The sequence below is a fragment of the Perna viridis genome, chromosome 1, assembly GCF_037379345.1.
Source record: "Perna viridis isolate PV_CMFRI_1.1 ecotype Kerala chromosome 1, ASM3737934v1, whole genome shotgun sequence".
NCBI lineage: Eukaryota > Metazoa > Mollusca > Bivalvia > Mytilida > Mytilidae > Perna > Perna viridis.
In genome coordinates, this window is record NC_142445.1 from 42,783,330 (window position 1) to 42,796,528 (window position 13,199).

Consider the following 13,199-nt stretch of genomic DNA (forward strand, 5'->3'; position numbering starts at 1 on the left):
ACTACAGCTGCACCTACATATTTGATACCATAGGACAAATTATGAAAAATTTAGATTGATATTTATTTACGTTATATGATGGCTTGGTTCATCCGGTATAAATGTACATGTAGGAACAAATTGTTCTTCAAATCAATCAGGAACGACAGGAGATAAGTTGAGAAGAAAAGGTATGAATTGGAAGTTTATTTATTTATTTATATATGTGTATTAAATATTTTTTGCTTTTGATAAAAACATTTTGTTACTTATATTTTTGCTATATACTAGTATTTTTAAATTTCGATGCCACTTGATGTTTTAAGGAAAAAAAGTAAAAAGTATGTATGTATATGAATGTGGCATTAGATATGAAGCAAAGCCCTATTGTCACAAGGGCAAAATTTTTTAAGGATTTTTGACAGTGATAAGGGCGAAAGAAAACTTTGAAGGATTTTGATGGAATAGAATAACATTGACTTTTTGTATCGCGCTAGAATTCTAACAAATAGGCTTCTGGAGCAGGGTTATGTTGCTACAAGATTGAAGTCATCACTACAAAAGTTTTATGGTCGTCATCATGAACTCGTGGATCGTTACGGTGTATCTACCTGCGCCATGAAAACATGTAGTACACGGGAAATGTATGTGGTACGAAAATTTGATATCACTAATGTTAATCGAAAATAAAATCAAGTGGTTTCTCACCCGCCACCTAAGTACTCATTATTGCCGGTGACCTCTTGATTCATAAAGGCAAAGCACTCTTATTACTCGGTGCTTTATAGTTGTTATATATGAATAGTATTTAGATTTTGGATAAAGATTTTAAACATTTTAATATTTTATGCGAAAACATAACAGATACCCAAACATAATAAATTTCAATATAAACGGCCTCTTTTGCTGAGATTTCCAGTTGCATAACAAAATCACTTACTTAGTTGCCTACATTCATCTGAAATTCTTTGTTAAAAATCTGAAATTTTGGTGATAACTGCTATGCAAGAGGAATCATTGATCGGTCGGGAAATTGAAAAATAAATCTAAGATACTTATATAGAATATTAGTTCAAAATTTCTTTTTCTATGGAGAAGCATAAACCTGCTCAAACAAAAGGAACACAAATAAGAATTGTCTTATAAGATTAGCGTCCGCTATGTCATTGAATTATTTTTTGGAGACTATTTTCATTCAAGTTACACAGAAGTGCTTGATATATGTTAAATACACTACAGATACAGTTAAATCTTATTTTGACCTTCATCTAAGAATTGACTAAAGAGAATAAAGTTTCAGTTAAACTCTTTGACAAATGCCGAAAATGCTTACATTTTTTTCAATTATCAGCTATCCATGTCTGATTTATTCAACGGGTCATAGTTTTCCTGTCCTCTTTCGTCTACCCCGGACTTGACTTTTTATGAACAACTCGGCGGGTGTTTCTAGAAAAGCAGAGGACGCTTACCCTACCGGTGCATCTGGTCCATGCTCCCAGTTTTTAGTGGAGTCGGAGTTGCTCATTTGCTTTTGTTACTTTGTATGTATGATTTTAGTTACTTTATGTTCTTTGTTGCGTATGTCGGTTTTCCATGTCTGGTCTTTGTCCTCCTGGATTACAATCTTTTGATTACCGCTATAACCTTGGTTCCCTTGATTACTCTTTTTTAAATAATTGCTTACCATTTTTTTCGAAAATAATTGGATTGCCTTTGATGGAATCGATTCTTAAAATGATGCAATTTTTTTAACAAAACAGAAAGTTCAAATAAAAAAACCTGAGTTAGCAGGATGACTTCTAATGCGAAAAAAACATATAAAAAACTAACGATAACGCAATTAATTGAAACGAAAAAGGGTAGGTCGAACTGCAGTATGGAACAACAGACCATTACCTTACTCACTTGCGTTTCATATCAGCCTAACACAAAAACATAGGGAAAGTATAAAACTAGGATAAGATGTTGTTATGTAATATGTTTACTGGAGCCATGTTCCTTTGTGTAAACGTTACATTTCCCTCTTTTCTTAGTTCAAAATATTGTTCTTTTTTTGTTTATTTCGTTGCTTATCGGACGTTAAGGCCTGTCCTATTTATAAGCGAGAACATTCGAAAATTAATACCATACTACTCACAACTCGTGTGTTATTGGCACAAGTGATCATTGTCCTGATATCAAATTTGTTGCTGATTTTTATCGTGGATTATTTCGTGTTTTTTGTTTTCATCAATTATTTCATTTATTCGTTCAAGTGCCTATAAACCTCACATTGGATGGAAACTGATCACATCATTTAAAATACTAAATGTGACTTTCAAACGTATGTCATTCGAAAATACTAATAAACCACCATCATTTACAGTGAAACCTGTTTGTATGGAACCCTGAGTAAGGCGAAAACATGTCTTAACCAGACTCGTTTTTTCGTCAATCCATATCAGCTTCAATATATTTAGATTATGGGTGAATCGAGTACCTGCCCCTACTGGACAAATTTTACCGTCGATCATAAAAGGGGTTTGGTATAAATAGACTGGTTTCACGGTATATAATTACACATTTTATTGTCATTCAGATGATGCTTCAACTTGTCATACAACTGGTAACTCTACTAATAGTATTGCCGAGTCCAGCAACTGGAATTCCATCTGATTATTTGTTAGGTTTGTACAGTAGATCTACGTTGTAGTTGTTTTGAAATTTATATTATTTGATTCAGTTTTTCTTGGATTACATGTACATGGTTTCCGCCGAATTTTAAATTTGAGCATTTGTCGCAATAGTTCTTTTCAAAATTACTATGCAAATAAATAAATGGTTTACATAATTGAAGGAGCAATCGGGCATTTTGGGAATCTATGGTAATGTAAGAATGGTTTGAGGTGATGTATTGATAATGTATGCATAATTAAAAGGAGTGTCCATGAGTTTTTGTAACATAATTTAAAGCTGCAGCCATGCTGTATGTAATGAAGGAATGTTTGCAACTCAATCGAAATGCTCAGCCTTCATCTCTCGTTAATGTTACGCAGAGAAACGACAGAAATAGCCCGAGTAGTTTCGATTGGTGTGCAACTATAAAAGCAAGCATTTACTGGATTTTATTCACAAAATTGGAAGGTGTTTTGCGGATGCTGTTCTATAAGTCATTGGAAACCTCTTGGTAGTTTAAACAAATAAAAATAATCAGCCGTTTTTCATTTTTTCCCTAATGTAATGCATTTTAATCATAAAACAAATCATTAAACTGGAATTGTGTAAAGATATTTTGCTCAACTCGTGTAAAGTTTCACATGCGAATAAATAGAAACAAAATATGTTAAGAAAAGGGTTACAATTTTATGAAGAATAATCATGTAAATGTATTGTTAACAGAAGTAAATATACTGAGTGAAAATCTAAGTCTAATGATCATGTTTCAGTTAAAAGAATTAAAATAAAATGATTAAATTTTTATTGAACGTAAACACTGGCCAAAAAAAAAAAACAAAAAACAAAAACAAAACAAAACAAAACAAAAACGAAAACGAAAAAAAAAACTACAGTCATATTTCACTAGTTGTTATATCAATATAATAGACCTAGTGCAATATTAGAACAGTGTGTAAAAATCGCACCTCAGCTAAAATATTACTTCAGGGACACTTTATTATTATAATAAAAGGATTATTACATGAATATTGATGAATATTCATGCAAAAACGAAATAATATGTTCATCAGTGTAGATGTAGACGTTACTATTTATTTTAGCAACACTAGAACCTCTGCACATTATCTATTTGGTGATATGTTGTGATGTTAAAGGCATGTATTAAAAAAATGTCCAGCAAACAAGCATTTTACGAAGTTTATATTCACATATGCGAGTCTTTAGCTCCAGGTTTTGTTGTGTGTATCTCTTTTTCTTGTCAAGGTTCTTATCCTTAGCACAACTGTGACACAAGCTTCTAATAAAGAGAAGTAATGGTTTTATATACATGATTAAAGACTAGGTGATTTTGTAGATACGCAGAGGTGTTATGGGAACGAGTTTAGGTGTCCAGGGGAATTCTTTTGTCGTCAACGCAGACTAATGTGTGATGGGTGGCCTGATTGTGATGACGGATCAGACGAAGACGAAAATAAATGTTTAGGTAGGAACGAATTTTCATACTAAGATATTATCTTATGATGCTAATATATGAAATAACAAATCAATCATCATTCTATCCAGGGACTAGAAGTAATATTTCTAGAAGTATTCATTATGTCAGAATTTAATGTTTTTTTTTTAAGTTAGCTACGAGGGAAGCTGCTCATCATAGAAAGGAGATGAAAATACATCAAATAATGCTCCGAAATTTTTTTTTAATTCAGGAAAATTTTGTAACAAAGGTGAATTCCAGTGCAGTTCAAATGGTCAAAAAAAGTGTCATCCTAACTTCTATCGATGTGACGGCGAACCTGATTGCGATGACAAATCCGATGAAACGAATTGTCAATGTAAGCCAATAGTAACCAATGCAACCAGCGTAATCAGTGGCCGAACTAGAGTTTATGAAAAAGGGTGGGGTTCTTGGAGAGGTAAAAAAATGGTTCCATGCTCTTATTTGCTCAATTTTGCACAAAAATTTAGAAATTCAACAAAAAAGGGGGTAAAGATCCCCGAGACCCCACTAGATTATTATTCGGTAATTATTTTTACAGGCGTAAATTTACTAGTATTTCACTTTCATCACCTCGCATTCTGTTTCAAATGAATGCTTACATGGGTTGCATCCTTATAGTATGACCTAAATTGTACCGTGGTTCTCAACACGGCATGGGATGAATTGGGATTGATATTATATACGGTGAGTGCATAACTTTTGTAGATTTGAACTGGTCTGAAGCTGGTTTGTCATAATTCCTATTAGTCTTTGTGCATTTGTGTAACGTATAATCGATTTCTTTATTTCTGTTTTAACCTAGGGACTCAGACCTTTTTGAACTGATTTCTTTACATATGTTTAATTATGTATTATTTTTTCACAAAGGCTAGATTTTAAAAATGGAAGGGTTTTACCCCACCACATTTTTTGCGCCTGCCCCAAGTCAGGACTTCGTGGCCTCTGTATGAATTGTTACAATTTCTTTCGATTTACTCTATGTTGCTGGAGTATATGGGACAACTATTTTGCTGTACTTGTGTATAATGTCGTTTTCGGGCCAGCTGCAACCTGCACTGTGGTATTTCTCGTTATATTTACATGATTGATAAAAATGAAAATAATACAAACATATCACTGATTTCAAGAGTTATGTCCCTTGGCCTGGGTCCATCTCTAAATAAAGGTTTAAATGTATTCAAGTTTGTAGAAAGGTTAAGCTAGTTAAATCACGTGATAAACTTGTTTGTATTTCTTTGTTTATACCATGGACAATTTTTTGCACATGAAAACTAACATAATAGCCCGTTTAATGAATTTCCTAGTTGGAATTTTTTTTAAAGAATACACTTTCAAAACCATAAAATTAAAGATGTTGAGCAAAACGTGTCAATTCTGATTTGGAAATAAGTTTTCACAGAATTGTTTAAATATTAAAAACTGTTGAAGAACAAAACGTCTATGAGTGTTTCAGGAGGGAATGTTGAGACAGTCAAATCAACAACATGACTTCATCAGATTGATCAATGACCATAACATCGAGTAACAGTCAACAGTCAACTTCAGTAAATAGAGTTGGTCTTGATTATATGACAATAACCTGATTAACTTCCTAAGGCAGTTAACTGGACAATTGGCAAAGAGATTTAATATTTATTAAACTTAGGTGAAGATATCTATAACACGATGGAAAGTTCTCCTTAACAATTGTCCAGTTATTTCAAGTCATATATAAACTCTATTGCTTGAAGTCAACTGTATTACACACTGTAACAACATTTGTGACATTATAAACGTAAACTATAAATTCAATTACTCTTTTTTTTTAAATAACGATGACTAACAACGAATAACATAAAATTGAATTGCACTTTATAAGTTGGATCTTCAGATTGTATTTATTATATCGCTGCTAATTGCTCAATTAAAAAACTTGCATTCATTACTTTGTTTATGTTTATTCATATGATTTGATTTTTTTTTTCTTTAGGGAAATCGAAAAGACACGGACTTAAACTACAGTCGAACAAACGTGTACAGAGAAATCCATTTTATTTCTACAACGAAAAATTAAATAATTGACACTTTTTTAAGAATTGCATGAGAACTCAAAAGAAACCTATCTGAATGTAAAACAGTCATTGTGTGTATTGATTGTATCAATCATTCAATAAGTGTTGTATATTGGGTTTTTATAATATTGTTAATTTAAAATACGTTTTAATTAAAACTTATTACATATTTTTCATTATTGTTTACAAAATATGATACTTGATTGCCAGTCTTCTTTTAAGTATTTTACCCTCTTTTTAAGAACAGTCATCATACTAAAAGAGAAAAAATACATTCGTACGATTTTTTATCAGGGTCCTGCTGTCTATTAAATACACCTCCTCGTGTTAAGTGCGGAGTTATCAATGATCACGCAAGAAATATACATTGTATTTCCGCGTAGAAGGGCTTGTGGCAAAACAAAATATTTTTTCTCGTGAACGTGTATATTGTGCAAGCATGCACATCGACGACTCCGCAGTTAACACGAAATTAATTATCAAATTTAAATTTAAACTCATCATCCAAATAACAAATCAGCGCATATTTCAATTACATAGAGAAATTTTTACTTTTTTGTCAATTCAAAATATTTTGACAAACAATAATTGATATCTTGAAGTGAATAGTTGTTGGATATGCAGTATGAAGATAACTTGCCATTACACTTCTACAATTTGTGCATTGTCAGTACGAAAGGAAACACACAATCGATAGGTCTCACACAAACACACACACACATTGAGCGACTGTGCTCATGGAAATCAGATTTCATTGACGTTTGACAAAGCAAAACGACTTTCAACGTCATTTTATGCTATGTCCTCCACTCACATCCTTATCAATAGGATGAAAAAAAAATTCTTGAAATGTTTCCCATAATTGAGACATTTAGTCTGATTTTAAAACCACTTATGATGTAATTTCCCTCATTTTCATATCACATGAATGTAATGATATTTCTATAATTTCGTGTTTTTTATGTTAAATTTGTACGCATTTTGTTGAAATATATTCATTTCGTCAAAGCATTCAATGGAAAATGAGAAATATTTGTGGATATACACAAATAACATTCCATTATTCGAATTAAATGAAATTTTCAATTCAAAAGCAGAATTCTTATTTCGATTCATTTAATCAACTATCGTTGAACTTTGACTTAGCTTTAGTCGTGTAAAATATTTTCGTCTAAATGATCATACTTACGGCTTGTTTCACCGTGACCCATGCTGACTGTCTTATGTTTTGTCTTTGAAAAATACAAATATAAAAAATCACAATTGATTTTTAATTGAAACATGATCGAGAACTAAATCACTTCCACAAAACATGTGCAATCCAAATATAACCGAATAATATAGTTTTTAAAAAAGTTTGATGAAAGAAAACATCGTCAATCAACTCAAACGCATAGGTTCATTACATCACGATCACGTAATTCATTTTATTGATTGACGTATTCGATAAACTAGGTTATAAGTAATGAATGTTATATTGTTTTTATATATTTGAAATTACTTCAAAGCTCGTGTTGGTCATATGATACTAACCCGCATTTGCAGGTTTTACTCTGTACCACTTGGTTTTATATTTCTTCATTGACAAAACACCTTACGAACATTCTATATGTGTCAAAAGACAAATTCAAGAAAACAGCTAAAAACAGTATACTAAAAAACTGTTCGCATGCTCACAATAGATTTATCAGCTCTATTTAGACTATATATACATATGTAAAATCTCTTTATCAAGCATTCAGTAATTGCATTTTTCTTAGAGCTACCTCTGTGTTATACCTAACCTTCATATGCAGTTTTATCATAGGGTGAACGGTCGAGAGAGTAATTAAGGGGAAATCAAAAGAAAGTAATCCACGGACAAAGACCAGATAAAAAAAACAGACAAATACAACAAAGAACATGCATTAACCAAAATAATACATACACAGTAACATATGTAAATGAACCACTCGGACTCCATAAAAATCTGGGAGCATGGACCAGTGTACCGGTAGGGTAAGCTTCCTCTGCTTTTCTAGAAACACCCACCGAGTTTCTCATAAAAAGTCCCGGGTAGACGGAAGGGGAAAGGAAAACAATGACACGTTGAACAAATCAGTTTTCATGGTGCAGATGGATACACCGTAACGATCAACGAGTTCATGATGACGACCATAAAACTTCTGTAGTAATGATTTCAATTTTATAACAACAAAACCCTATTCCAGAAGCCTAATAGTAAAAAGTCTAGCGCGATGAAAATGTCTGCGTAGTTATGGCTAGATCTGGCATAACGTTTGAGTTGTGATATGATAACTCCATCCGCAGGTGCAGGTTGCCACAATTGAAAGGATAGTTGACATTTCTGAATGAAAGGTCATCACGTTTGTCGCATGCTTTGGTCAATAGTTTTCCTTTACCATCGATCTCTAAGTGTAGGTCAAGATATGAGGCTTCACAGTGTATATAGTATCCTTAATCTAAAGTTCTTTGGGTTAGATGCGATATATCAAATTCCCGAAACTAGGATTGTTTAACGATAATACGCCTTGCATCTATATAGCGGAAACTGAGATTAATCGATCTTACTGAGCGATGTTTTTTTTTCTTTCGGATCAGATCAGCTATAAAGTCAGCCTCCATAAGAGCGAAGGATTAGGTCAGCAAGCAGAGGAGCACAATTTGTTCCCATTGAAATGCTGACCGTTTGTTAAAAAAACGCGTCCACCACAATGAACAAATATATTGTCGATCAAACACTCCAGCATTTGGATTACATCTTCTTCGGCATATTTTGAAGATGATTTTAAACTATTTTTACAAAGTATAAGGAATCTCTACCACGAACTACATATTTTTATTTAGATGTACCGTCTTTTTTGGAGTAACAACGATGTATAATGTTTTTGAGTCGGGATTTTAATTGAGTATAGGGAATAGAAGTAAAAAGAGTTGAAAAATCATAGGTTTTAATGCTATTGAATTCTTGAATTGAGGGTTACCAGAAGATCTTTCGAATTTTTCAGGACCCACATTGAATGAATACCACTACGGGAGTAACAATTGTCGTGGTAGGATTCTTGAAGGTGGTAGTTTTTAGTGACAGAGGAATTTGTAATATATGAATAACACTGTAGCCTTATATATATGTGTTTATCTTTGGTAACAAACTCAATTATGATATCTGGGGTATAGTTAACAGGCATTCTCGGAACAATGAAATGTTTTCCCCATGTAAATGGAGGTAGCAACCGACAAGTCTCAGATTCGTCTCTTACAATAAGTGCAATTGGATAGTTCCGTTTATTTGTGTCCCTGTCATATCAGCAGCACAAGACAAGAATACTTTGAAATATGTAGACAGTTATGCTATGGTATTGACCCTGCATAGTTTTCAGTCACACATGCTGGTAATGTACAGTTTTCCGGACACTGTAATAATGTGATTTTAAAAGCAGCACCTTTTATGTCATACATAATTTCCAACTGTCGTGTATTTGAAGAGGACATATTTCTACTGGTTAATACAATACAGTCAGAGGCTAAGGCGTCATAGGGATAAATCTATGTGATACCAGTAGTCCCTCTTCTTACAAAGACAACAATATCATCAGTAGCATTAATAGTGGATACTCCAGAGAGTGCGATATTTCCAACGGCCACTAGACCCGGACCGGAGAAAGATGGATAAATGTTAACAGGACGAAACGACAAATGTTGGGACACTTCGACATGAGCTGACATTTTTGTGTATGTTATCTATTACAAAAATTTCTCAATGCCAAAGACAATGGGAGAAAGGAGCACAAAAGAGAGAGTCTTAGGTCCTGGTCTTACGAGTCCTGCTGTCTTAGATTATCGTTATATTTTTAGTTTAAGGCAGACTGAAGCTTGACTTTGAATGATGAGTTACAGGCTAGTATGGTCCCGTATGTAGTAGATTTTTGATGTGAGGCAGGTGTACCCTGTAAAAGGACGAAGTTGAATATATATCGATCTTCTTAAAAATGATAATGCCTTTTCATTTCATTTCAACTAAGATTTTTTTTCAGACTGTTGTAAAATATATAAAACGAAAAAAAATCCCTGCTTTGTATTGCCCTTGGTATTGCATGCCAGACTGAATGTCAATGTTGCATTTTAAGTTGTCTTTTTATAGAGTATAAGATATTTTTAAGGTGCATTTAAAGCATTCTTACATCAGTTATGCATCAAGTATATTTACTGATTAGATATTTTAATGAATGTTGACTTATATAAATTGAAAGATTCGTTTCTAATATAATCGTCAGTAAAAATAACAATAATAATAATTTCAGTTTCTTTTCTTGACAAGATGAATCAAGAAAACGACCAATTTGAGGCCAAGCAAATATAGTGACGACAATTCTACAAAAAAATAAAAAGTAAAATACGTTGATGTACATTAAAAACAGCTCTATTTATCCCACTCTATCCTTTCTTTATTGTACAAAAAGCCTTGCTGTAGTATCGTCTGCGCGAGGTTATAAATGCTGTTATATACAAAGTTCTGCAACATGTTCATATATATCCTTCTATACTGAAATATCAGAGAAGGAAACATTTTATACCAAAATATTAAAGATCTATGAAAAACATGGTAGGAATATCATACCGTCAACTCTTTCCAATGACATCACGATAAAAAGTACCTTCACACTGGAAAGATAAAACTTTTTTCAGATGGTTAAAGCACATTTATTTAAAGTTGAATCCTTATTTATATTTCATTAAATTACCATACAACAGACCGTTTTCTCGCTTTGGTCATTCCACTTATAGTAGAGGTGATTCATTTTGTTGGAAAATCCAACAAACAAATGATATTTTTAGGGCTACATATGCTATGTTTTATTTGAATTTTGATCAACCACAGGTTCTCTTCCCTCTACAATCAGCTAAATCAAACCAAATCACAATCCATGTATATTTTTTTTATCTCAGGAGTGCAACAACCATTTGAAAAACAGACTAGTTATTGTAGTCTGTAACTTCTTCTGAACAAGGAATTTGTTGGATTTTTGACACGTATAAATCACCTCTTGTCTGATTTTTTTTAATAAAGACTGATACTCGGTTACTGATTTCTGAATGTTCAATGTGTCATAGTTTTCCTTTCTCGTCTACCCTGGACTTTTATGATTTGTATGAGCAATTCGGCGGGTGTTGCCAGAAAGGCAGAGGTCGCTTACCCTACGGGTACACCTGGTCCATGTTCCCAGTTTTTAGTGGAGTCCGAGTTGCTCATTTACTTCTCTTACTTTGTATGTATTATTTTGATTATTTTATGTTCTTTGTTGTGAGTGTTTGTTTTCCATGTCTTGTCTTTGTCCCTTTATTACATTCGTTTGATTTTCGCTAGAATCTTGGTGCCCTTGATTACACTTTCTGAATAATGTACTTATCTTGGTATGTTTTACAATATAAATATTAACAAATTTATCATTATTTATAGTTATTTGACTTTCAGATGCTTATTTTTTCTTTAAGTTGTGGTGTTCAATATTGAAAATTTGAAAAACTGAATTAGCTTTAAACTAAAAAAGTAAAACAAAATAAAATAAAAAATAAGTAAATAAATAAATAAATAAAAAACACACGTACGGAGTTTTCATATCAATTAAATATCATTATTATGAATATATATAGTTGTTTGATCGTAAAAGAATGTAAGATATAAATTTTATATTTGTATTTTTTTCATACATGCATTGAATTTCTCAGCATTAGTTTACGATTTTGTTGTATTGCCATTTTGATAATTATCTTGAATGTCATTTCAAAACCACTAAGCCTTATTTTTATTTATTCCACAGAAATTGATGTACGTCGTGATGTATAGTACACTAAGTATGAAATAAACTTACGCGTTGAATTTCCCTGGGTACCATTTGTTGAATTAAGACCAGTCTAAAGAAAAATCAAAACGAAATAAATTAGACATGGAAAAAAATTCTCAATAGTTTTAAATAATTTACAATCCTTTGAAAGTATCACTTTTCAATTTATTGTAATCTTATGTATCTATATTTACGGCAGAGCCGTAAAAAATCTTATTTGTATTTACCGTGTCGGTTCGAGTTTCCGCGTCTCCTTTCCTCCTCCCTTTTCCAATGTTATGCTTTAATATAAAACGTCCCCATGACTTCTGAACGTCTTGTCTGATCTAATATATAAAATGAAAGAACATCTTATTTCAATAGTAATCGAAAATAAGTTTGTTCTTTTGAAGTTTCAAATGAATATTAGTCTTAATTAAGTACCATCTATATATCTATGAATTGATATTTTGGTCACAGTACGAATTACACTTTTTTTAAAAAGGTATTTATAGTTATAAAGATGTGAAATTTATATTCATGTTTCGGACTACTGAGGTTTTTTTTATCGCCTACAAATCTGACGTTTAAAAATATTTATTATACAGATAGCAGTGATTTACCGAATGCTCCCATTGTAAAGAAAAAGATAATTCACACTGTGAAATAAATTCGCTAATTTCACTCTCGCATTCTTCCACCAAAACGTCACAACGCGAATATCAATCCGCCGTTCACAAAATTATAAATTCATGTTGAAATTAGCAACGATTAATGGAACAAAATCTATATAATAAATAGGATAATCAATTGGTTATCGTGAATAACTAACATTTGATGACTTGTGCCAAGAACGCATCAAAATTTAACACGTGCGCGAAACAGGTGTCCTTGGGCACTCGTGATCATATTTTGGTTGTTCGCACTTTTCAATTGATTATATATTATTATTATTAAAACTGTGCTCTTACCTTCACGTTCATTATGCCGTGAAAAATTAAGATAAAAAGACCCTGAAAATTTAACGTAAAAGTCAAAATCACTTATACAACATGTTCTATTAGTCAAATGTTTACATTCAAAAAGAAACACTGCTCGTTTTTAATCTTATGTCAGAGTTTTAGCAATTTATCCTGAACGATTTATTATCATGTAGTTTGTCTGCCTGGCTTATTAAAAGATTGACATCTTTGC

At 32.2% G+C, this 13,199-nt stretch overlaps 2 protein-coding genes across 5 annotated transcripts in view; one reads left to right on the forward strand and one right to left on the reverse strand.

Moving 5' to 3' along the window:
• On the forward strand, positions 1 to 6,357 carry LOC148628855 (uncharacterized). The gene is made up of 5 exons (XM_088595762.1): positions 1 to 170; positions 2,558 to 2,645; positions 3,989 to 4,117; positions 4,341 to 4,466; positions 6,102 to 6,357. The coding sequence occupies exons 2-5, from the start codon at positions 2,558 to 2,560 to the stop codon at positions 6,191 to 6,193; spliced, it is 435 nt and encodes a 144-aa protein (XP_088451888.1). The 5' UTR covers positions 1 to 170; the 3' UTR covers positions 6,194 to 6,357.
• LOC148628856 (adhesion G protein-coupled receptor L3-like) overlaps positions 6,331 to 13,199 on the reverse strand; it is a 24,623-nt gene continuing 17,754 nt past the window's right edge. For 2 of the 4 annotated variants that reach the window (XM_088595749.1, XM_088595731.1), the window contains exons 23-26: positions 12,977 to 13,018; positions 12,254 to 12,352; positions 12,054 to 12,096; positions 10,475 to 10,726 (exon numbers count right to left, since the gene is read on the reverse strand). In XM_088595749.1, the coding sequence (XP_088451875.1) occupies positions 10,722 to 10,726; positions 12,054 to 12,096; positions 12,254 to 12,352; positions 12,977 to 13,018 (189 nt within the window). In that variant the 3' untranslated portion in view covers positions 10,475 to 10,721. Of the gene's footprint in view, positions 6,439 to 7,372; positions 7,416 to 10,474; positions 10,727 to 10,787; positions 10,846 to 12,053; positions 12,097 to 12,253; positions 12,353 to 12,976; positions 13,019 to 13,199 lie in introns of those variants that run through there. The other 2 variants (XR_015924700.1, XM_088595741.1) reach the window with 2 other exon arrangements.

Bases quoted from the DNA above. Each gene is read 5' to 3' on its own strand.
- LOC148628855 (XM_088595762.1), top strand. From the start codon at position 2,558: ATGATGCTTCAACTTGTCATACAACTGGTAACTCTACTAATAGTATTG. The intron at 2,646-3,988 runs GTTTGTACAGTA...GTGATTTTGTAG, and splicing joins TCCATCTGATTATTTGTTAG to ATACGCAGAGGTGTTATGGG. The intron at 4,467-6,101 runs GTAAGCCAATAG...TTTTTTCTTTAG, and splicing joins CGATGAAACGAATTGTCAAT to GGAAATCGAAAAGACACGGA.